Source organism: Harpegnathos saltator, unplaced genomic scaffold (assembly GCF_003227715.2).
Source record: "Harpegnathos saltator strain DR-91 unplaced genomic scaffold, Hsal_v8.6 scaffold119, whole genome shotgun sequence".
Classification (NCBI taxonomy): Eukaryota; Metazoa; Arthropoda; class Insecta; order Hymenoptera; family Formicidae; genus Harpegnathos; species Harpegnathos saltator.
Window position 1 is genome coordinate 46,591 of NW_020229894.1, and position 23,174 is coordinate 69,764.

The following is a 23,174-nucleotide window of genomic DNA, read 5'->3' on the forward strand; positions in this document are numbered from 1 at the left end:
TTACGACCGTTCCTGGATGATGATTTGGGATTCCGAAATGTCTCGGCGGCGACGAGAGAGAGAAAGAGAGAGAGAGAGAGAGGCGCGGCAGGAAATTCGCAACTCGACAACACTTCGCCTCGTTCGCGCGACGCAGCGACGATGGCACGTAAATCTGCGATCGGCGCAGAATTCTTTGCGGATTTTTTGTGGCCAACCTTGGACACGCGTTGCCGGAGCCTCGCGTCTATGAATAGACGCACGATCGCAGAAACAATGAGGGAATTCCGCCGCGGCCATCAATCAATCGTTTCATGTCGCGAATCCGCTTCTTTTTACTCCTTTTTCTCTTTTCCCCTCTTCCCTCGCGCTCGTTCGCACAATTCGGACGGCGTTTTCCGTCCCTCGTCTCTCCGCGAACGGCGCGCTGGAAATCCTTTCACTACTCGCCTTTCCCTCTTCCCTCCCTCCCCCCTCCGTCCTTCCCAGCCTTCCCGCGCTCATTTGTCGTTGCGCGCGTCGCGTTTCTACGAGCGCATAAGTAATCGCGTGCGCAATAAGACGTAATAACTTTCCTTCCTGTCGTCTTCGCGATCTTATGCCCCCTCGCGTCCCTTCACCTTTCCCCCTTATCCCCCGTCCGCCCTCTGCTCCGCCGTCGACCACGAAGACGACGATACAATTATGCTATCGTGAGCATATCGCGTCCGGTATCGCGTGTGTCGCGCTTATCACGAGATACGTTCCTCATCGTTTTCTCGTCATACCATCGGTTCCCTCCCCCCCTCCTCCCAATACTCGACCGATCCGATAACCAGCGCTGCTTCCGCTTTTCCTTTCGATCCTCGCTATCGACACTGTCGTTATATCGCGTCTCTTCTCGACCCGACGAAATAGAAAGATGAAAAGTTCAAGTTACATTACGCGCTCGATGGAGAGAAGAAGAGAGGAAAGAACGACTTGCCGTCGGTCGTGCCTTCGCACGAGGATCGATCTATCGTGAATCGACGGACGAACGCTTTTCGAGGAAATGTTCGAGTGAAGAGTTGAAACAGGCCGAACGAAGCTCTGCGAGCCTTCCGCAGGATTGATGAATTCTCAGACGAGCTAGAAAACGGATTAAAATCGCCGAAAGTATATGCCCACGTTTTCACAAAATTTTCTTGTTTTTTTCCTTTTTATTCTATATTTACGCTGAGCAAAATACTCCTGAAATACTCTGAGTGTCTTTGTACACTTTATGAATATTTAAAGAACGTAAATACTCAAACCGGTTTGAATATTTTTTGCTCAACCTTTTCTTAGAATAAATCGTAGATATCTTGAGTAAAACAACCATGTATATAATTACATTTTTATGCGCAATTCCCAATTGATGCCGTAATCGGATAACTAATTTTGCGACAAACTTGGGAATTTCTATCGGAATTTATGCTATATTCGGCAAAATTTTGAAATATTTCTATGCGAGAGCAGATACACTTCGTCGTTGGATAATTTTTAATTCAGCGCACACACATTCAATTACACGTGTAAAATTAGTCTCGTGTATAATTAGACATATCTCGTTTTGTGAAATATTTAACAGTAACGTGATATCATCAAGATTCTATCAAACTATCCAGAGTTCTTTGGCCTACATGGCGATGCTAATTGCAAGCGGTGTCGTATAATTTTGTATAAAAAGCACGATTGTGCGGTCTCATCGCCTCTTTGCGCCTCTTGTCTTTCATATTCGCGCATGGAAAGTTTTTGCATACAAAGAAGTCACTTATTCTCTTATGTTAAATGTTACGGGATACTTTTCTGTTTCATTCTTTTCTCTTACTTTTACGTAACGTCAATCGCGAACGGACATGATCGGCCGGTGTTCTTCATGTGTAAAACATTTCGACATGTACCATTTCGTACACGTAGCAAAACCGGTCTAATAAACGAGAGAGACAGGGAGAAAGAAAGACCGGGGGGGGGCTCGCTATTCTGGACAAACGTCAAACGCTAAACGCGCCTTTCTGGTTTACAAGCCGAAGCAACGTTATACTTCCTAAATTTCTTGGGATGAAATTTCACTCGCACATTGCAGCGACCAACCGTGAGTCACTTGAATTCGTGCGATTCTTCATTTGCATAGACATTCGCTCGCGCTGGAATTCGATTTGAGGTATCGAGTGAAACATTTTCTCTCTTGCTTTTACCGCGCGGTGGTATTTTCTTTGTCGCCGCAAGTGGAAATACTGCCGCTATTCGCTCGTTTTCAGAGAGTGACAGAGAGTGAAAAAGGGAGATAGAGACTTGTTCCGATAAGGAAAATTTGAAAGTAAAAGGACGTGCTCGCGACGTTCGTTACGCGGCCGGAACAAGGTCGCGGCGGAGATAATAACTCATAGAATTCACGGCTGGCCGGCGGAGAAATACTTGCGTTCCCGTCTAAAAGAGCCCCGAGTCGCCACGCGACGTTTCACGGCAATTACGCGAATCAGCCGCTGCATGAGCAATGCTGGGGCACCAATCGATCGAAAGCTTTTTTGGTTGGCTGAGATAATCGAGATTAGCGTCAGATAAATCGCGATTACACACGGAACCGTGATGGTTCCGACTGATTGCTTTAACCAGATTGCTCACAGGCCGATTGGTAGGAGATTTTACCGGCCAGCCGAATCGTTGAAAATCACCTACCGCCGCTTGATTGATGCTGTTTATCCGCTAAGATTTCCTAATCGATTAATATCCGATGCCGCGTAACAGCCCCGGACGAGGGTGTTGACCGGTTACGACGGCGGCAGCGGGGGTCAGAGGGCGAGCTGGAGGAAAGAGGGAGAAAGAGAGACGGATCAAAGAGGAGACAGGGAGACCCTCGCGCGATTATGCTGTATCGCCTTCTTGCCGTGGCCGGCGTAACTTTCCTTTCTCGGCTCGCGTTACGTGGACGCGATTCCGCGGCGGGATGAAAATAGAAAAATCCCGCCGGCAAACTCACGCGCTCGCGCACGCGCGCGTAAGGATTACGGCGATCGATAAGCCGCGTGTAACTTTCTTCCCACGAGGCGGCGCGGCGGTGGGCCTGGCTAAATTCGATTGCGATTACTCGGCGCGAGTGTAATTACGCCCAGGCGACTTTCCTCGACCGGGCCGCGCGAAGCTGAACTCTCCACTCGCTCTCTCGCTCTCCCGTGTCATTATCCGTTTCATTAGGATTTCCTCCCGGTTGCGGCGGCGGCGGCGGCGGCGGCTCCGTGACGCATCGTTTACACGCGCCCGCGTTGCCTCGAATACCGTCGCACTAGAGATGTGCGAATCAAGAATTTTTATGTCGAATCGAATCGAATCGAATCGAATCTCATTTTTTTAATTCGAATTCGAATCGAATCATTAAAAAATTTAACATGACTATTAAATATGCACATAATGATGGAAGATTTTAATATGAAAGGGGATATTGATATTGTAATATCATCTTACAGTAAAATATATATTTAAATATTTCAAGTAATTTATAATTAAGTTATTAATTATAAGTTGAGTTAATTACAAATTAAGGGTTCAAATATACAGGCCCAGATGGCTCGTTTTGTACCTGATGCATGTAAATATAATGCACATTAATATATTTTATTCGTAATTGAATCTTCGATTCGAAATTTTCGAATTATTCGGATTCGAATCATAGGAATTCGGATTCGAATCGAATCGAATTACATTAATTCGATTCGATTCGATTCGAATTCGAATAGTTCGCACATCTCTACGTCGCACCGACGTTTTACAATGTGAACGCGCGCGGCTCTCTCGCTCCAGATCGCTCGATTCGATTCGATTTGTACGCGAATTTTAGAAAGCGCGTGTGTTGCGAGACCTTCGCGGCGGCGAATTCGGTCGGGTCGATACGCTCCCCCCGTCGGGACATACGAATGAATATCCGCTTGTTTTGTGCGGAAACACTCGCCGCTAACGAGGATAATGCTAATGACAGCATGCGCGGATGTGAGCGGCGGTAGCAACTGATTTTCGCTTAATGCGTCTGGACTTCTGCTCGAGCGCTGGCTCGTTACGCGGTCGGAATCTGCGAGCAGGAAATTTTTCAGAGGAAATCGATAAAACGCGCGTATTTTATCAATTGATTGATTTAACAGCCCGGCGAAAGTCGACCGACTCGAGTTGTACGTCGGGAGAAGAGTATGTGAAGGGTGAAAAATAGTTTTTCCCGTAGAAACTAATAATATCACACATATCAGTTTTGTGCATATCAGTACACAATGTAACAATACTTGAGCCTAAGTTATTCAGATGCAATGGACAATTGTTTTTTTTTTCTTTTTACAAAGAACTACGATTTTAAGGAAATATGCATTTTCCCACTTGGAAACGATTCTTAAAAAAACTCGGTGTAAAATGGTATTAATAGTTCGCAAATACGTTATTAGCAGTTATGGCATAAATATTTCTTGCTATCGAAACGAAGATAACGAGAGAGTTGCGTCAGTTGCGAGATCGATGCTCGCGACACGCATAGCGGCCTCTCCTCCTTTTTGCAGGAATCGCATTAAATAAGCAGAAATAACGACAGCGACGAAATACAAAAATGTCAAGAAATTATCCAATTATCCACACAACGTCGCGTTCCTCGTCGCTCTTTCATAATCCGCCGCGCGGACGACTCCTCCGTCTAAAGAATCAGCTTCTGCAGGAATAATCGATCGGCGGCCGCGAACGTTTGTGACAGGTCGATGCGAGAAGAGGCGAGGCGCGCTATACTTGTTAACAGCGTCCGATCGTATCCATAAGGTCAGCGTGGCGTGACGTCAGCTGCGAGGTACATTGTGTCTCGCATAATTAATTCGTCATTAATACCATACGCGCGGAGTCCCTCCACGTTCCCCGCGAGCTTCGGTATGCCACGAGGGTATGGAATGAGCTTTCCTGCCAGGCGAGCATGAGTCACTTCTCCTAATGTGAACTCATGAAAAGCGAACATTTGCGAATGCTCTTGAGGAAACGTTCATCACGCGAGAACTTCAACCGACAGGGCTGACTTCATTCCGCAAAGTCTGCGTCGTATAGAATCGCGAATGCTTTTACACAACGCAAAAATGGGCCGGAACGTCGCTGAACGCTGAATGCTCTGTGATGGGAGCGACAAAAAATGTTGCAGTTGACACCTCGAGCTGTCGGCTGGCGTAAAGATTTGTCTGACGCAAAAGTTCTGCAGCTTGCACGAGCCGAAAGTGTGCGTGTCGCGCTCGAGTGACTTATCACCTGCTCGTGACGAACTTCGCCTCGAGTCGCGATTGTCGCAGAATTTTCCTTCAGTTCTCGACGACCTGTTCGAGTTTCCATCACGTTATAGAATTCCTTAGCCCGTTACCTTCTAATTAATATTCATCTTGATAATCGAACCGGTCTTTTCATGCAAAATCGCCGTCGCGAGCATTGTGCCGGTGAAAAAACTCGAGACACGGCCTTCTCGTTGTGAAATTCGGAAAAAATAGTTCATGGAGCAAAAAGTGAGAGAGAGAGAGAGAGAGAGAGAGAGAGAGAGAGAGAGAGAGAGAGAGAAGGAAAGAATATACCCTTCGGGCGAACTTGTCTAAAATTAAACGCGGCCTCGTCGAGAGTATCGGCTCACGTCGCCGCGTGTCTAATGTCAAATCTTCCACATATGGCACGCATGTGACTAAGGATCAGGTGCTGATACCACGTGATTTCCATGTTGCAAATACCGGGGAAGGAGAATGAAGATACAAAACGAATGATAATGGTTCTCTCGGGTGTACGAAGACGGCTGATCAGAAGACGCATTTAATCGTCGGGGATTAATAATGGAAACACAAACTGGTCCGCAATTATGTACGACCAGTTTGCAATGATAAAAGTCACTCAGTTTTATATAACTATTACACAATTGACATATTTTTTTCACGAGCAAAAGTGAAGAAAACTCCGAAGGAAATGAGTAGGTAGCTTTTGCCCTCTCTTGCATAATATATTTCTTCAGAAACCCGTCGCCTCGGTCGCGCCGGCGATGGACGGATCGCGTTAATTCGCGTCGATAGTTATTAAATTAAGCGTAATGCGCGTCGTATGACGCGTGGACGACGATTGTCGGACGAGTGCGAAAGTTTCGATGGTTTTTTATTTTATAAAAAAAGAATTTTATTTTTAAAAAAAAGTCGTGAGAGAGAGAGAGAGAGAGAGAGATTGATCGAGTTTTAGTTTTCGACAACGCTCACAGACGTATAGACGTGTCGCACAGTAAAGATAATAATAACAAACAAAAGGAGATGAAGAAGAAGAAGAAGAAGAAGAAGAAGAAGCAGAAGAAATATCGCACACGGTAAGGTCGATAATTGATTATTCAAGTCATCGTTCGCAACATTATGATGCAATGGCGATATCGCCGGTCTGCCGCTGCGCTGCTATATTACGCGCGATTTTCATCTCTCCTCGCCCTCTAGCCACTCAAGCCCCGGCGAGTGTCCCCGCGAGTGCGCGAGGTCGCGAGTCGAGCGTACACCAGCTCCCCCGGCCGGTCTCGCGGGTCTCGGGGATCTGTCGTGTGACGAAGACATCCTTTCTCCCGCGGAGAACGCCATTACGCACGAGAGGACGAGGTCGCCGGTTGCGTACGCGGCTCGCCGTCACGGTCTTCGAGTAAGGCCGATCGTTCTTGCCGCGGCGCGAACCAGCGACGGAGAGACGAGGTTTTGTCTGCCGGAAGACAGATCGCGGGGTTGCGATCCAGCTGTCCAGGTGACGCCAACTCCCTAGCGAGAAAAATCCCTGGGGAAATTCGCTGGAAGTCATCGGAAGCACGCACTTTCAAGACCGAAGACTTTTCCGCGACCGAAGACTCCGCGAGGTCGCCGAGAGAGGGAGTATCTTGTGCCAGGTCCTTCTCGTGTAAATTCAATGTGCGCGAAATCAATGTTGAAAGTGAAAAATATGAGAAGGGATTTATGCACGTTAGAGGGCTGCTGATAACGCACTGATTTGTACACGGAAAAACAATATCTCGCACACACGGAGAGGGGGAATATTTTGTGTGTCCTCGTGTGAATTCAACTTGTACGAGATTAATCTTTACACGGTTCTCTACACGGAGAGGGGAACTTATCCAAGGGATTTCTACGGCAATTTTTGCCGCAAAATTTCTGCCGTAGGCGATCGTAAATCGGCCGCTTGCTCGATCATTCGCAATCAAATACTTCGTATTCCGGCGGTCTCGGCGATTCCTTGCCGCTCATATCGTTATGTTACGATCCTGAGAATGTCGTCCGCGCGATAACGTCGGGAACGTGCCCGTTGCCGGCGCTTATTCAAGTCCAACGTCCGTCATTGTATACACCTCGCTGCCATATCATTGTCTCTGGCCGTCGATCGATAATTACGCGCGATGCAATATCCGATGTCTCGAAGCGAATTGTGCAATTCGATGGGCTACGCCTATGCGATTCGCGCATGCTCGCGCGTTTCGAGATCGAAGTCCCCGGTGTTTCGAAACATCGCGCGGAAATGGGATCCCATCGGGGGGGGGGGAGGGAGAGGCGTCCCGACGCTCTCGTGCAACTATTTGCACGACGTCTCTCTCCGCCGGGACAGTCGAAGCGAGACAGCTATCGGAGAGAAGAAAAAATATCTGGCGCTAGGGGAAATTTTTCTATTTTTCTTCGGTTTCATTCAACGTCGATTAAGAGCGTAAAATTCACCGATGAAATCGGTAACTTTCACGAGGAACTCGAAGGAGTCGTCAGGCAAAAATCGCAACGAATCTTTTGCAGTCTTGGATCATGCAGAAACATTTCGGTTATATAACCGAAATTACTACATGCCTGTTTGAGAGAGTATTATGTACGTTTAACCTTTTCACTCCTTTGGCAGGTGTTATACCGATAATAATATCGCTTGCTCCTTCCCCCTGCTTTTCCTTCCTCTCCTTCCCGGGAGAGCGCAAATTGCTTCTCCCGGGGATAACTTCGTCGCGCTCGTACCTGCCGAACATCGCAAAGTAGGACCATCTGCCATCGCGAAGGTCGCGATTCCATCGTGTCTCATTGTACGTGACTAAAAATGTTGATGGCTTTTTTGCCGCATGATCGGCCGCACACGCGGCGCATAAAGCCGCTGTCGCAAGAATCCGCCGTCGATTTTTACGCTTACTCGTCGGTCTCGCGTGTGCGCGCGCGCGCGCGCGACGCCGGTCGCCGCCGGGAATGCGGCCCCAGACTCGCGAATTCAGAGCGCACTTGCGTAAATGCGGTTTAGTAATCGACTTTCTGAGACAACAGGTTTACGCGGAAGTCGAACTCGGCGCAGAGCCGAGATAGAACGATGCGATAGAACGCCCGTTCCACGAGGCCTCGATTTTACGCACATACGTGCGTCGCGGAATCGATGGTTCGATTGAATTATCTGCAATCGCGAATCTACTCTGTTTCAATTACATCATCAGTCACGCTGAACAATCCAAGCAACGAACTTTTCACGCGAGAAAATTATATATTTTTTTATATACACATGTAATAGTCATAATTGTGTCATAATTCTGAAATGCAACATGATGCATTCACCGCAGTTTATACACGCTCACAGCTGATAATTACTTGGAAATTATTTTTCATTAATTATAATTACTAAATTTAAAATATAATTACTAAATTATAATTGGAAGTGAATTACTTAAACATGCCTCAATCGCATTATTAATGACTCCGTTATTAAATATTTCGAGCTGCCGACAAGTTCGCGCGAGAGGCAGCGCTATTTATTATCGCGTCTATAATCGTAAGAGATGACGCATTTGCGGGCTGCACGTCGAGCCTTCGATCGCCACCGGAGGGGGCTCGATGTATTTTTCGACCTCTTTCCTCTTCCTTTACCTTCAGTTCACGTCGCGGCCGGTCAATTATGGCATCCGTTGTTCTGTCCGCGTAATGCTCGGAGTCATACGTGGCTTTAGCTGTACATCGTGCGCCATTCACGAAGTTAGCCGGCGCTCCGCCGGCAAATGGAGGTCAAGTACTCGAAAACGTGGTCGCGGCCGTAACGCCTTTAAATAGGAGAAATTTCCTCGCTCGAGTTTACGCGACAGAGAGCAAGCAGCTGGAGGCATGAATTGCGAGCTTTCGGTGGGAAACCAGCGCGGCCGTTGATCAGCGAATTTTCCCCATGTATTCTCCCCCCCTCCCCGCCCTCTTTCACTCTCCTCGATCTTCTCCGACCCAAAGTTTCTTCCAAGGATGCCGAGCATCGAGGGCAAAGGGACAGAAATATCGCGAAACAGCGCCGTATACATAACATACATTGTAATTCGCACCGCCGAAAGCTTTTGTGCAAATTTTCTTCGACGACCTTGCACGACTTTTTATGGCTTTTTTATAATTTTTTACAATCTCTCACAATTTTTTATAGTTCCTCATAATTCTTCTACAATCTCTTGTAAAAAACCTCTGTAATCTTCTATAACTTTCTACGTACTCTTCTGCGACCTTCTGCAATCCCTTGCGGTCTCCCAGGTGCGTGAAATATTTTATTAATGTATTATTTCATAAGTGTACTTTACGTATTTCTCATCTACAAACATGACATCAGCATCGGTCTTTCGCCTCAGCGCCCGCGCACGAACACGCGGGCATCCTGAGTGAAATTCCGAAATTTCGAAATTTCGAGTGAACGCGCCGCGGCTGTGCCCGCTCGTACGCGGCATTAACAGTCTCGCCTTATCAGTCAGCAAATTACGATGCGCAATACCAACAACGCGCGTCCGGTTCCGTTATTTTTGCGACGCCTTCGACTGGAAAGGGGGGTCGGGGAGAGGACGTGGCGCGGCGCGGCGCGGGGCGGCGCGAAAATCGCTCCCGCAGGGAGCGTGAAATAAATACGCGCGTGGAAAGCAGGAAAAGAAAAGTCGCGAAGCGCGTTCGCGAATCGTATCTTTCTTCCGCGCAGCGGAACTATGTTAGAAAGCGAGGCGATGCCGTGGCGTGGCGCGGCGGGCCGCCATCGGCGATGCGCCGCCAGCTTTCTTCCGCTTGCGTGCCGCGTGGGCGTGATTTCGTAATCACCGCGACGAGGACGCAGGAACGCGATCGATGAAACGTATCGATGGGACAGACGCCGCTCGCATCGCGCGCGCGGAGAAAGCTGCCGAGCACGGCGCTGGTCGCGGCGAATCTCTCGAGCAGTCGCGTGCGTTATCGCGCCGTAAGATATGTAATAACGCGCGCGTACGAGAGAGCACGGTGAGGCAGAGGTACGTTTCACCTGTAATTGCAATCCATGCTTCTCTCTCTCTCTCTCTCTCTCTCTCTCTCTTTCTCTCTCTATCTCTCTCTATCTCTCTCTATCTCTCCGCGCGCTCTCGGATGCTCTGACGAGCCGGTGAATCCGAGATAGCGCGTTACGCGTGATCTCGAAGAAAAAAGGAGGACAGGGTGTGTGTGTGTGTGAATGAGTTAACTTAACACGCGTGTGTACACATCGGAGATTCGATGAAAAATTCGATCGATCAGCCGAGTGATCGAAGTAACGCGCGCCTTGCACAATGGCTGACCTCGGCGCGAAAATGAGATTTGCGATGTTATGCGAGTGTCAAAACACACCGATCGCCGGTCGCGGCCGCTTGAAATTCGCGATTTGAAGTCCAACGAGGTGAAGGTCTATCGCGCGGTGGGATTCGACGCCGGGACTGGTTTTGACACAGTAGGTCGGAATTTACACAAGCTTCGCTCTCTTCGCCTCGGCGACTTGGACGAGTGCAACATGGCGAGAGAGAGAGAGAGAGAGAGAGAGAGAGAGAGAGAGAGAGAGAGAAAGAGAGAGAGAGAGAGCGCTGCGCTCGCGACATCACACAGGATGTAAATACCGGAGCTATAATATAGATAGACACATATCGACGATATGATACAGATGATTATTTCCGAAACATGACGAATGGGAGCACGGTTTATCTAACAGAAATCTAACATGGTACAAAAGTGGCTTTTTTCGTTTTCATTATTCATCGAGGAAAGTCTCAATGACGGCGTATCTTAGTGCCTGCATATTCCAAGCAGTGGTAATCAATTACGGCTTCTCTCAGCCTGTATATATAATAATGTAACCATTATGTAACGGGAAAAGTCTTTAGTACACACGACAGAGTAATACCGCAGATGGACGGAGCAAAATTAAGAAGAAGAGGCGAGCGAAATGCGCACCGCGAGGTGAGAAAGAGAGAAAGCTCTCATATTATATAAGTAAAACAAATGATATTATTAAGGATATCATCTCTCTCTCTCTCTTTCTCTCCCTCTCTCTCTCTCTCTCTCTCTCTCTCCCCCCCTCCCCCCCCCCTCTCTCTCTCTCTCTCTCTCTCTCTCTCGATAACGCACGATGTTACGCAAGTAAAATGAATAAATCATTTGGAATGATGAACATATAAATTCGCGGAGACAGACACAACGCGGTTAAAAGTTTAAATGTGCGCGACAAGCGCAGGCGTTCGAAGTGCAAACGTAGCACATGCAAGAATATTAAATAAAATGTAAAAAAAAAAGAGAACGGGGGGAGTTAAATGGGATAGATAAGGTGACGATATATTCTGGAAAGAGGTTTCGGACGGAAAAGTCGAAGAAAATATCACGTAAAATATTTTCACAAACGAGCCTTTTACGACGCTATCGGCCTTGCGTGCCGAGCTTTCCTCGACGCGGACTAATTATGTAAAATTACGGCGTTCTTATTCACCATTCCTCCCTTCGTCTCTCTCACTCTCCCTCTCTCTCTCTCTCTTTCTCTCTTACATCTTCAATTCGCGATTTAGCTCCATTCTTCGCCGAGCCGACCAGTCGCGGGCTTAAACTGGCCGCGCGCTCACGGCAAGTGCGTTTAACGCAGCGCGCGGCGAACGAGGCGAGCGGGGATCGCCGAAGGATAAATATTTACGAGAAAGGCGCAAAGAGTACCCGCGACCGGTTTATGCTACTCGACTTGCGATTGTTTCACTTCGTGAACGGCCTTATAACGACGGTGCATAAAATTATTTATGACCGCGGTGGCGGTGGCGGCGGCGGCGGCGGCCGCCTTCCAAAAAGGAAGATGACCATTCAAGGAGACAGCCTAAAGGTTTCCAAAACCGGTCGACCTTGCTGTCGCCCGGATCGTGAACAGCCGGCTCCTACTAATCAATCATCGGTTATTGACCTCGGCCGAAGGCTGTGACGTAATCAATCGCGTGAAAAATGACCGCGTTAACCGCCAACCGTCACTGATCAGTCAGGTCACGTCATGTCGTTTGACGGGCCCGACGGGAAGACACGAATTTCAAAGAAGTCCCTCTCGCGAGGCGGCCGCGATCGCCTGCAGTTTCGTAACGACGCGACGCGCGAACCTGCGCGAAGGACGAGCTGTGAGCTGAAGACGCGAAAGAATGCAGCGAGTCTGTCGAAAAAGATCTACTCTCCGAAGCTCGATCAGGCTGTTTCGCCTGAAATGTTGTACTCGCAAGCGGTGGGCTCGTAAACGCAGCGATGCAGCGAGTAAAATCTCGCTGAAACTTTACACGTCCAATTAATACGTTAATTGGCCACCGGCGACCGGTGGCTGTAACAATGAATGCTTTCCATTCAGTGACGCAAGTCGACGCAAAAGTCACGTCTCATCTCCGTCTCACTCACCGAGCACGGAACGAAGACGGAATATGATATCTGCGTCGTCTTGTGTCACCAGATGGAAAGCACAGCGTACATCGTCGTGTCTCACTGATTTATGTGTGAAACGTAACCAACTGCGCTTAAATCAGGACAAATTAGACGCGTGTAGCCGATAGGCGGCCGACGAAACATGCGCAACGCGGATTGCACCGCGGTTTGTCGATGAGCGAAGTTTGAGCCGAGCATCGCGAGGCGATGAATAGCGATCAAACGTGTCGCAATCAGTTGAACGTTACAAACATATCGACAAGTCGGTAAAGTATCGCTCCGGCAGGATCGGATAATATTAGCGGCTGTCCCCATTGTCGATGCGGTTTGCAATAACAGACCAGTGGTGCGATTCTTTAACTCGTTATTGGAGCTAACGACAGTTTCGTTATCGTTGAGCAGTTTTTCTACGGTATACAAAAGCTGCGCAACGATAACGAAAGTGTCGTTAACTCCAATAACGAGTTCAAGAATCGCACCAGAGTGACGTGGCGCGCAAGAAGCCGGCAGTCTCATCGTCGCGAACGCAGAAAATCGAATATGTGACGGTACATTTGTGCGCAGATTTTGCAATGAAGTCTTATCTGCACCGGCGGAAATCAGTGGGATAGGAAAACGAGGAAGTGTGAAAATCTCCTTTTCTCAATTTATTTCGAATCGGGATTTTCACTGATCGATTTTAAAATCGGTCTTTTAGAGGTCGACCCTTCTCTGCTCGATTTTTTTACATATCGATTCTCTTCAATGAAGAATCGAGTTTCGGTCGGTTGATAAACCTACTTATCAATGTTGTTTCGTTGAATTCTCCAACTGAGGCCGACGTTTGAAGGAATCGAACAGGAAAGAATCGATTTAGGAAAATCGAAATCGCCCATCCGCCAGTATGAGAGAATCTCTTGACTGATTTATCCAAATCAGAAACATTTTTTCAGCGATTCGCCTTCAGAAAGCGAGAACGAGAGGGAACCAAGGATACGGGGGGAAAGGGGAGGAGGGGGAGGGGGATACGAGAGAACACAGAGCGTAGCCTTCACTCCAAAATAAGACAATTATTATTATTACTGTTATCTCACATGAGATTAAATCGCTGTCGGGGTTCTCGTTATCCTTTTTGCTTTCGCTCGGCGAGAGAAGCGCGAGAGAATCTGACTTCCATCCTCGAGATCACGTCTCACGATCGTCGGATCCTTCTCATCACCCAACGTTCTCGCGTAAGAGTCCCCCAACTGGAGACATCTTAATTAGCATCTCGTGATTATAGCAGGAGCCGCGATCGCAACGCTGCCGACAGTGACTCGTCCTTGACAACATCTCTCGGTTTTTCCTCAGGGGCGGCCGTAGCGATCGGAGTGCTGCTGATAATCGTGGCCGTCGTCCTGGCGATTCTGTTTCCGAATCTCATCGACCTCGTCCTGGACAAAGAGCTCGTCATACGCGATGGCGGCCGCACGTATAAGTGGTGGAAGGAGCCGCCGGTGGTGCCTCACATGAAGATCTACATTTACAACGTGACGAACGCCGACGAGTTCCTGAACAACGGCGAGAAGCCCGCCCTGCAGGAGCTGGGCCCGTACGTCTACAGGCAGCACTGGGAAAAGACGGAAGTCAAATTCAACGACAACGGAACCGTTACCTACAAGGTCAAGAAAACGTTCGTCTACGTACCGGTGAGTTGCCATCGCTGCGGAACGGCGAGAGCGATTTACGACGTTAGTGAGTCGCGACACTCGCGATTCAGGTCTTCTTAACTGTTTAACGACTCGGTCGCGGTCGTTTCTGGAATACCGCTGCTCTCTTCAGCGTAGCGTCGGTCTCGTCTTAACGCGCGCTCTTTGAGCGTCCGGCGTCTGTTATCCACATACGTTCCAGGAGTGCCGTCGCGTCTTGATTTTCTCTTTAGCTGAAATATTAACGTCTTGACGACCGCACACTCGACTCGGCTCGAAAAAGGATTCTATTTGATCTCCGGCGGGTTTCAGAAGATTCGGCTTCGACGGATGAATACTCTTTTTTTCTGCGGACACGAGTCCGTAAATTCTGCATGAAGAAAATATTACAGCTCTTTTTCGAGTGAATTCCCTTTTTGACCTCATCATGTCTCATCATGTCTCTGTTTGCATCATGTCTCTGTTTGCATTTTTAATTTTATTACACTTTTAATAGTAGACTCAACAGTAGAATCACTTTTTAAGGTGTAAATGACGCGTGTAAAAATGGAATAATGTAAGAACCAAGCCGGAATGTCGATTTAATTGCCGATGAGGAAAATCTCCTCGGTAATTTTTAACTACGAAACGTTCTGCATAAATCATGACAATTATAGCGTCATTTAACGCGTCCGGACTGTTAGATTACATTTTGATGAAATTACCATTTGATTTGCGGTTACGTCTGAACGTCGTCGAACGCACGGCAAGAAACCTGCAAAAAGAGCCTCGGGCAAAATAACACACTTAAATTGAAAGTGTACAGGCCGTTGTTATCGACGTTTATATTTCATCACAGGGTGATAAGCGTTGGCAAAATGAGGCCGCGCGTATGTGACAGCTGCCGTCCAGATGTGTTAAGATTCGCACGCGACATTCCACGTTTATCCGTGAATTCGCGTTTGAGTCGTGCACACCGGGCTTTGTGTTCACCGAACAAAATCGAGGAAAGCGACACTCCCGAGGCACGCGCGTCTCCAGGACGTTTCCTGCTTGTCCATTCCAGACTGCGTCCCGACGATCGCTCGAGATGCATCGCGCGCGGTCGCCGATCATTGCTTTATCGAGAAACGCGCGTACAGCCGGGATATCGGTGCTGTTTACCGAGAAAATGAAGAAGAGAGTCATAGCGACGAGAATGTCTGTCGTCGCGTTGAATGGCAATCGTCTCTGCGCTATTCGAATTAGTCACAGGTGCGTCCCTTGCGCGCGCGTCGCGGTCGCGAGCTATTCTTGTGCGCGCATCGAAATCACCGCGAGGTGACTTTCTACGGCGCAACGTCGGAGAAACACTTCCACGCACGCACACAAACACACACACACGCACGCACGCACGTATGATGGAGCCGAGTGCATGAACAACGCGACTCGATAGCGGCAGGAGAGAAAACACTCGGCGGCGCCGTTTTTGCTTCGCCGGAAACGTAAGCGGAATATTCATAAATCCGCGGAAGTTCGCTATATTGTGGCTTACGTGAAGCTTTTTACTCGAGGTTTACCCGACCCACGTAGCTATTGCTTGATCTTTCCTCGTAACCCTCCGAGCTTGAATTCCTCAGGTTTCTTGCGCACGTTATCGTTCGTTAGAAATCGAGATTTGCCACTTGAGGATGTTTTTGTTATCTCCCGCAAATGAATAAACCATATTAGAGCCTGCTTGCTTTTATCCTCGACGCCGCGCAACCGTGTTTATTCTGCCATATTTTGTATTCCTGCGATTTATCGTTCTCTTCAACTCTCTCGGACGTAGGTCCTCTTGGTCTGGATCACTTTCCATTATTTACAATTTTGTAACTTTCTCCAACTCTTGCGTGCCTTGATCTGGATTACTTTTTATTATTTTACCCTCTCGTAGCTTTACTCGTACTCGTGCTCCTCGATTATCAACTTCGCATCGCTCAATCTTTTTCTCTAAAAGTGCCTCCCGCGAACGAACCCTCCTCGTCGTTCATTCATCTTCTACTTTAAGCCTGGTGTTATTCAGAACCAGTCTATACTTGATGACTCAAGCCGGCCTCTCATTTCTCTCTTTTCCCTGCGAAATTTCAGGAGATGTCGTCCGGCTCCGAGGACGACCTGGTGGTCGTGCCGAACGTTCCCATGCTGTCGGCCACCAGTCAGTCGAAGCACGCCGCCCGATTCCTGCGTCTGGCGATGGCGTCCATCATGGACATCCTGAAGATCAAGCCGTTCGTCGAGGTGTCGGTCGGCCAGCTACTCTGGGGCTACGAGGATCCGCTGCTGAAACTGGCCAAGGACGTGGTGCCTAAGGAGCAAAAGCTGCCGTACGATCAGTTCGGTCTGCTGTACGGCAAGAACTCCACCATGCCGGACCTGTACACCATATTCACCGGCGCAAACGACATCACCAAGTTCGGCATGATGGACAAGTGGAACGGCAAGGATGGCCTGGGCCATTGGACCACGCAGGAATGCGACTCCATCATGGGCACCGACGGCAGCATATTCCCACCACACATCACCAAGCACACGATGCTCAAGGTCTTCGACAAGGACCTCTGCAGGACGTTACCGTTGGTCTATCAGGTACACCTTGGCGATCGTATATTTTATTAATTTTTTTTCGTCTACCGTCGATAATATCGACGGTAGACGAGATGATTCGATATCTCGCTGAGCGATCGTCGAATTTTGAATAGTTTTTCTCTTAATATTATGATGCGAATAAAATGCGGTGAAAAAAAATGCTTAAAAACATGTCCGTTTTTCACGTAGTTCGTCACGTAGTCAGATAGTTATCTTTCATACAGGATTTCATAAATAGAAGTTTATGTAACATTGACGTTAAGACGGCGCACAGTGTTCGCAGAGCCCACTTTTATGGATAAAAATCGGCATTTGAAATCTATTTAAGATATCGACCTACAATTTTACACACATATATTACATATTAAAAGTAATGTTTTATATATAGTCGCACACCAGAATTTGAAACGATAAAAGCAGTGAGGGGAGAGAGATATATCAATTAAAAGGAAGTTATATTTTTGTTGTTCTTATTACTATTTATTTTGTTCTTTTTTTCTTATTATCGCATTTTTATTATTATATTACAATATTATATAATATTATTATACATAATTATAATATTTTACGTAACTGACTAAGCTCTGACTAAGTTCTGAAAAAATAAATGAAGTAAATCTTCATTGGTTTGAGACTTTTTTTAATGTTAAATTCGCTAATTGAAAAAAATTTTTTTTTAATATATCTTCGATTATATCTTCGATTTAGATTGAAGTTTTTTTTAGAAATATTAAAAGATATTGACTGAGTCAAGCTAGAGATTTCGATTATTTAAAAAAATAAATATCTATAATTAATTAAGCTATTTATTAAGCTAATAATAAATATCCAAATTATTCATATATAATAATATTATATGTTATTGTAATATTGGTAACAAAAATGTGGCAATAAGAAAAATAAATATTGATAAAAAGTAACAAGTATGACTGTTTTGAAAAGGTCTTAAAAAGAGCTACAAGAATATGCTACAAGAATAAAAAATAAGGGGTTTTATTAAAAAAAAAAATTAACCTCTATATGACCTTGGCACGTACATCCAAGTCAAACCAATGGCATCATTTTACGTTCCTCTTGAAATCATAAAACATTTGTAAGAAACATTTTTTGATACAATTGGGTTTTCGAAAAAATATCATTGCCGTCACTTAAAATGACTCACCCTATATGTGTATAAAATTTTAAACACCCTTATTTTATTTTAATTATATTTGTCATACGATGGAAATCTGCTCATTTAACACACAAATGTAAATGAATAAGTTGAGCCGTTAACAGTCATGTTCGGCATGCATTCTGGCTGTAGTTTTTTGCTTCGAAATCGCTTAGGCGCACACTTGCACAGTATGTCCAATTTTTCTCATGTAAATAACACTTGTAGCTCATGTTATGTATAAAAATGGACACAATGGAATACAATGGACGTGATTTATCTCAATATTTTTGTTCCTTTATAAGAAATTTGTCACTAATTTGAATTATGGTGCGTGCATAAATAAATCGAAACATACGAGAACCATTATTAGCTTATTAAAAGAGCAGTATATAGTTAATTTTTAATTTATAAATTCAACTCTCTAATATTTAGTTACGTGAAGAATATGAGCCTTTAATATATGTACGATTCTACTCATAAAATAATTCTTTTTATGCGGTCATGTTTCTCGAACTCTCAGACCACTATTTGATCAGAAATTCGTGTTCTTTATATGTTTTCTTACACTTCAGACTCTATAGTTTTAATTTCTGCAAAAAGAAATTTACTGTTTTATATTTCATAAAATGTCTTTTGTCCACGAAAACGGGTGATGCGACACACTGTGCGGCGCGGGCGGCACGAGAAACGGAAAAAGATTTTAAATTGAAATTTAGTATAACAATAATAATCAATTCATCGGAAAATCTCGTAAAAAAAACAAGCGCTTCATGATTGATTTTTGTTTAGCCTTGCTATTGTACAATAATTAAAATCTAAATTTAAATTTTCACGTATTTTTAAAGTTAAATCTTCCAAATTAAAATCTATATTTAATTTCCAATGTCACTAAAATACAAATAGATCTCAAAAAATCCTAACAGATAAGGTAATAAATAAAGTTCATTCATTTATCCATTCACTTTCAAACTTCAAGATGAAACAAACAGCTTAGCGGAATCTGAGCGCGATTAACGTAGAAGCGAAATTTCCAGTTGAGATTTCGCCGATTAAAACTCGTAGTCGAGTGAAACTTGAGTATTTTTATTTCACTTCGAATTGCTCGACACGGGACAATGATCAATTTGCTGGAAGTCTCGTCTAAAAAACAAGTGCTGATTTACGGTCTATTTACACTTCTTTAGCCTTACTAAACGTAATTAAACCCAAATTTAAATTTTCACGCATCTTTATTTAAATCTTCCAAATGTGAATCTTCGTTTAATGTCGCTAAAATCCAACGCAATTGCCGTCTCGAACTAATTCGAACATCTTTCCAGCGCGATGTGTTAGCCGCGGGGGATGTGCCCGGCTACAGATTCGCTCCTCCGACGAACGTCTTCACCTCGGTGGAGAACTTACCTTCGCAGAAGTGCTACTGCCCGGCCGGGCCGCCTTGCGCGCCAGAAGGAACGTTCAACGTCTCCCTGTGCCAGTACGACTCGCCGGTTCTCATCACTTTCCCGCATTTCTACCTCGGTAAGTGGCACGCGACGGCGGTTTCTGGACGAGCGTTCTTGATAAATCGTCCTCGTGAGGAGGAAGCCACCTGCAATCAGCGAAAGAGAGAGCAACACTCGCGGCTATCTCCGGCTGAACGCAGCGCGCGAGAGGAGACGCCGGAGGAGCGAGGTTGAGCAAGGCTTCTTGCTCAGGCAAATATCCCAGCTGCTGTTATTGTTATTGTCGGGATTGATCGCGCGATTTTCCTTGACGCGATACATATCGTCCGATTCTCTTGACGTAACGTTGTCTCCGTGATTCACGGCCTGTCGTATCCCGCGACACGATCAGTCCGTCGCCGTCGCGACTCACGCGATTCTAAAAGTATATCGCCTTATGCAACCGACGACGCATTATTCGCAGCGATTATTCGCACATTATTATTTCGCACACGACGCGTTCTCGCTGCGTAGCCCCGAGCGCTTACAAAGCGTTATCCCTCCTGATTCGCGCCGCTCACGTCTCGCGCCGCTTCCTGGACGCTACTAACGAGAGAGTCGACTTGCTGATGCTCCACCGTCTCTACGTAGAAAAAGTAATCGACCGATCGATCGGCCGGTTTCGCGAAGATCGTCCGAGTGTGTGCCGGTTTCGTAAGCAGGATCTACATGTCACGCCGCTTCCGGCTTCGCGAAACTACACAGTTTCGCGAGTCGGCTTTGCCACAGGCCCGGTTTCTTTCTTTTCTCCGTAAGAACAAACCCTCTCTCGCTCTCTCTCTCTCTCTCTCTCTCTCTCTCACGCGCGCGCCGCAGAATGGCGCGATCCTCCCACGAAATATTATACGAGCTGTTTCGCTGCTTTATTGTCGCGCGAATCTCTCGCGTCGCCGCTTTTACTTTCGGCCTCTGGATTTCAGGAGAGCCAATCTGCGGTTGCCCGACTACTTGCGACGGTAACAATAATAGTCTTCGCCGAGCGTAAAAACAACGTCGAGACGAACGTCTGGAGTAAATTAGGAATTCAGAGAAACTTATCTAGAAGGCAAGGCTAAGCCTATTAATTTACTTCTTAGGCCCGATTAGGATGTGTAGAGATATTTATTTTGTGTATTTTCATGCAACCCGAATCGCGTCAAATATTTTTTCTTTGTGGGGGGATTTTTATTTTTGAGTCTCCGACGCACATTGAAGGATTAAAATATTCAGTATTCCTCTGCTTCGGTGCTAGGTGTTAATTTTTTATATTTGTGTGTATAAAACATTGCTTTCAATATGTGGCTTTTTTTATTTCCCACTACTCAATGGTGCGATATTTTAACAACGCTATCTTCGCAGGAATTACATTTACTTAACTATTTCTGATCATTCGCAATTTATTTTCTAATTATTCTTAATTTTTTCACTTGGCTTAATTTCCATTAGACATTATGTCAGAAAATGAGTTCAAACAACGATATTTCATTTCGATGTTTCAATTTTACCTGAACAAGGGGGAGCGTTGGCGCTTCTTTTTTTCTTTTTCTTTTTTAAAGGATTAGACTCGACTGGAATGTTTGGAATATAAAATGTCAAGGAGCTTAAAATTTACAATGTTACCGGGGCGACTCGGAATGATCGAGATGATCGTCTCATGGATGACGCGTGAGCGAGAGAGCAAACCGTACCTGCTGATAAGCTCGCACGTCATTGGCGTTAAAGCCATTCGATTCCGACTGTATAAAGCAGAATACGCGCAGAAGGTCTTGAGTTGAGTAGAAAATAATGTAGATGCAAATTCTCTCCGGCAGATATTCAATTCCCGGCGGCGTGAAAGGAGTCGCGGCGGACGATCTGTCACGTGTTAGCTCGTCGAGCTCGCCACGGAAGAACTCGCGATTCCTTTCGCCACGCCGTACACGTGTACACTTTGACACAGCGCATCTCAGAAGCTGATGAATTTCTTCTTGAAGGGCAACTAGCGTGGTTAAGCTGATGAATTAATGACACTCGAGCGCGATCGATCGATTCCGCTCGAATGATGGGCGATCTCGGCTCGATCTGCGGAAAACCGACCTGTTTCCTCGAAAAGTCGATTCTTTCAATCCTCCTCCTTTTCTGATTCTCGATTTTCGATTCTTTTCAACGAAGAATCAATTTTCTTAATCATCAATACTGTTTCGTTCAATGAAGAACTCTCAACTGGGACCACGTTTGAGAGAACCGATTTGCACAAAAATCGAACAGGAAAGAATTTATTAAACAAAAAAGAAAAGAAAAAAAAATTTCGAAAGAAGAAATCGATTGTCTGAAAACCAAAGCGAGGCATATCGCCCATCGCCGCCCGGCCCGTCGACGTTGTTGTTATTGTTGCTTCGCGCGTCGCCGCGTTGCGATGGCTCGCGTTTCGAAAGACACTTGAAGAGAGCCTTGAGCGCAACTCATGGAGCGCTGAAGCGGCGCGATTAAGCGCCACTTAAACGCACCGCGTTACATCCGTGTTACGAGCAACCGCACGGAATGACTTCTGACACTACAGAATAACGTCGTTATGTAAAGGCACGAGCGTGGAGCGTCCAGTCGGACTGGTTTCTTCTTCTTCTTCTTTCTCCGCGTTTCTTTTTTTCCTCCTTTCTCATTGTTCATTAACCGCATCGGCCGTGGAAAAACGAGATGGGGCGGGCGTAAATCGCGCCGTCCTGTTGAGCCTCGCGCAACGATCGAGGCGTTGGAAATGAAAAGGAGCAAAAGATTCCCGGAACACAGCGGCTTGCAGCTCGAGCAACGTGTAGAAGAAGCGACCGAGGGAAAGGAGAGATCCGCGCCCGCGCGCTCCTTAGCGCGAAAAGCGCTGAGACGCAAAGTTCACGCACAGCGCTCGACGAGACGGCGCGCTCTAATCGCGCTGTTTCTGTTCGCGTGCTTTTGAAATAAAAACATCGATGTGTTTTTTCTCGAGCCTGTTATCGTTTTGCGTAACACCGTCATCGCGTGAGAAAAACGATCGCTACAAGTGCAGTCTTATCGAGGTTTTTTACACCGAAAATACTCGCGCTCTCTCATGTGGTTGCCCAAAAATTCATAACAATAATAATAATAATAATAACCGTAATCTTTGTCAAACATAAAGGCAATATTGGGCCTGTGACATTTAAAATAAATTAAAATCGGAAGGAAATATTCTCGAATACGTAACGGCTTGACATGTTGAACTGTTGAGAATTGCCTAGATTGAAATACGAAGCACCTTCGGAATCGGATATCGAGGGGGGGCGAAATTACAAATCGGGGATCCTTGAGGACAAAAGCAGGATGGGGACAACAAGGCGGTAATCCGGAAAAATTTGGGCGATTTTGCGCAGCGACTGGCCAAGTGAAGTGCTTTATGTAGAAGAGAGCAACCTCGGGTCTTGAGGTGTGATGAAACAAAAAGGAGAAAACCCAGAGAGAGAAAAGGAGAAAAACAGAGAGAGAGAGAGAGAGAGAGAGAGAGAGAGAGAAATTTTCGCGAAACTTGATGAGAAAGAACTGGACGGCTCGGAGGTGGTCGAAGAAGGACGACCCAACGAATTAACAGTAACGCTACTCTACTGTTTAAATTCGCCTCGTTCAACGATGTTGACGCAATTATACATTGTCGAGCAGGAAATTG

General features: G+C 46.2%; 1 protein-coding gene across 1 annotated transcript in view; it reads left to right on the forward strand.

Moving 5' to 3' along the window:
• emp (epithelial membrane protein) overlaps nt 1-23,174 on the forward strand; it is a 45,060-nt gene that overhangs the window by 17,134 nt on the left and 4,752 nt on the right. Inside the window, exons 2-4 of the mRNA XM_011138307.2 lie at nt 13,983-14,320; nt 16,409-16,906; nt 19,382-19,580. Coding sequence (XP_011136609.1) covers nt 13,983-14,320; nt 16,409-16,906; nt 19,382-19,580 — 1,035 coding nt within the window. The remainder of the gene's footprint in view (nt 1-13,982; nt 14,321-16,408; nt 16,907-19,381; nt 19,581-23,174) is intronic.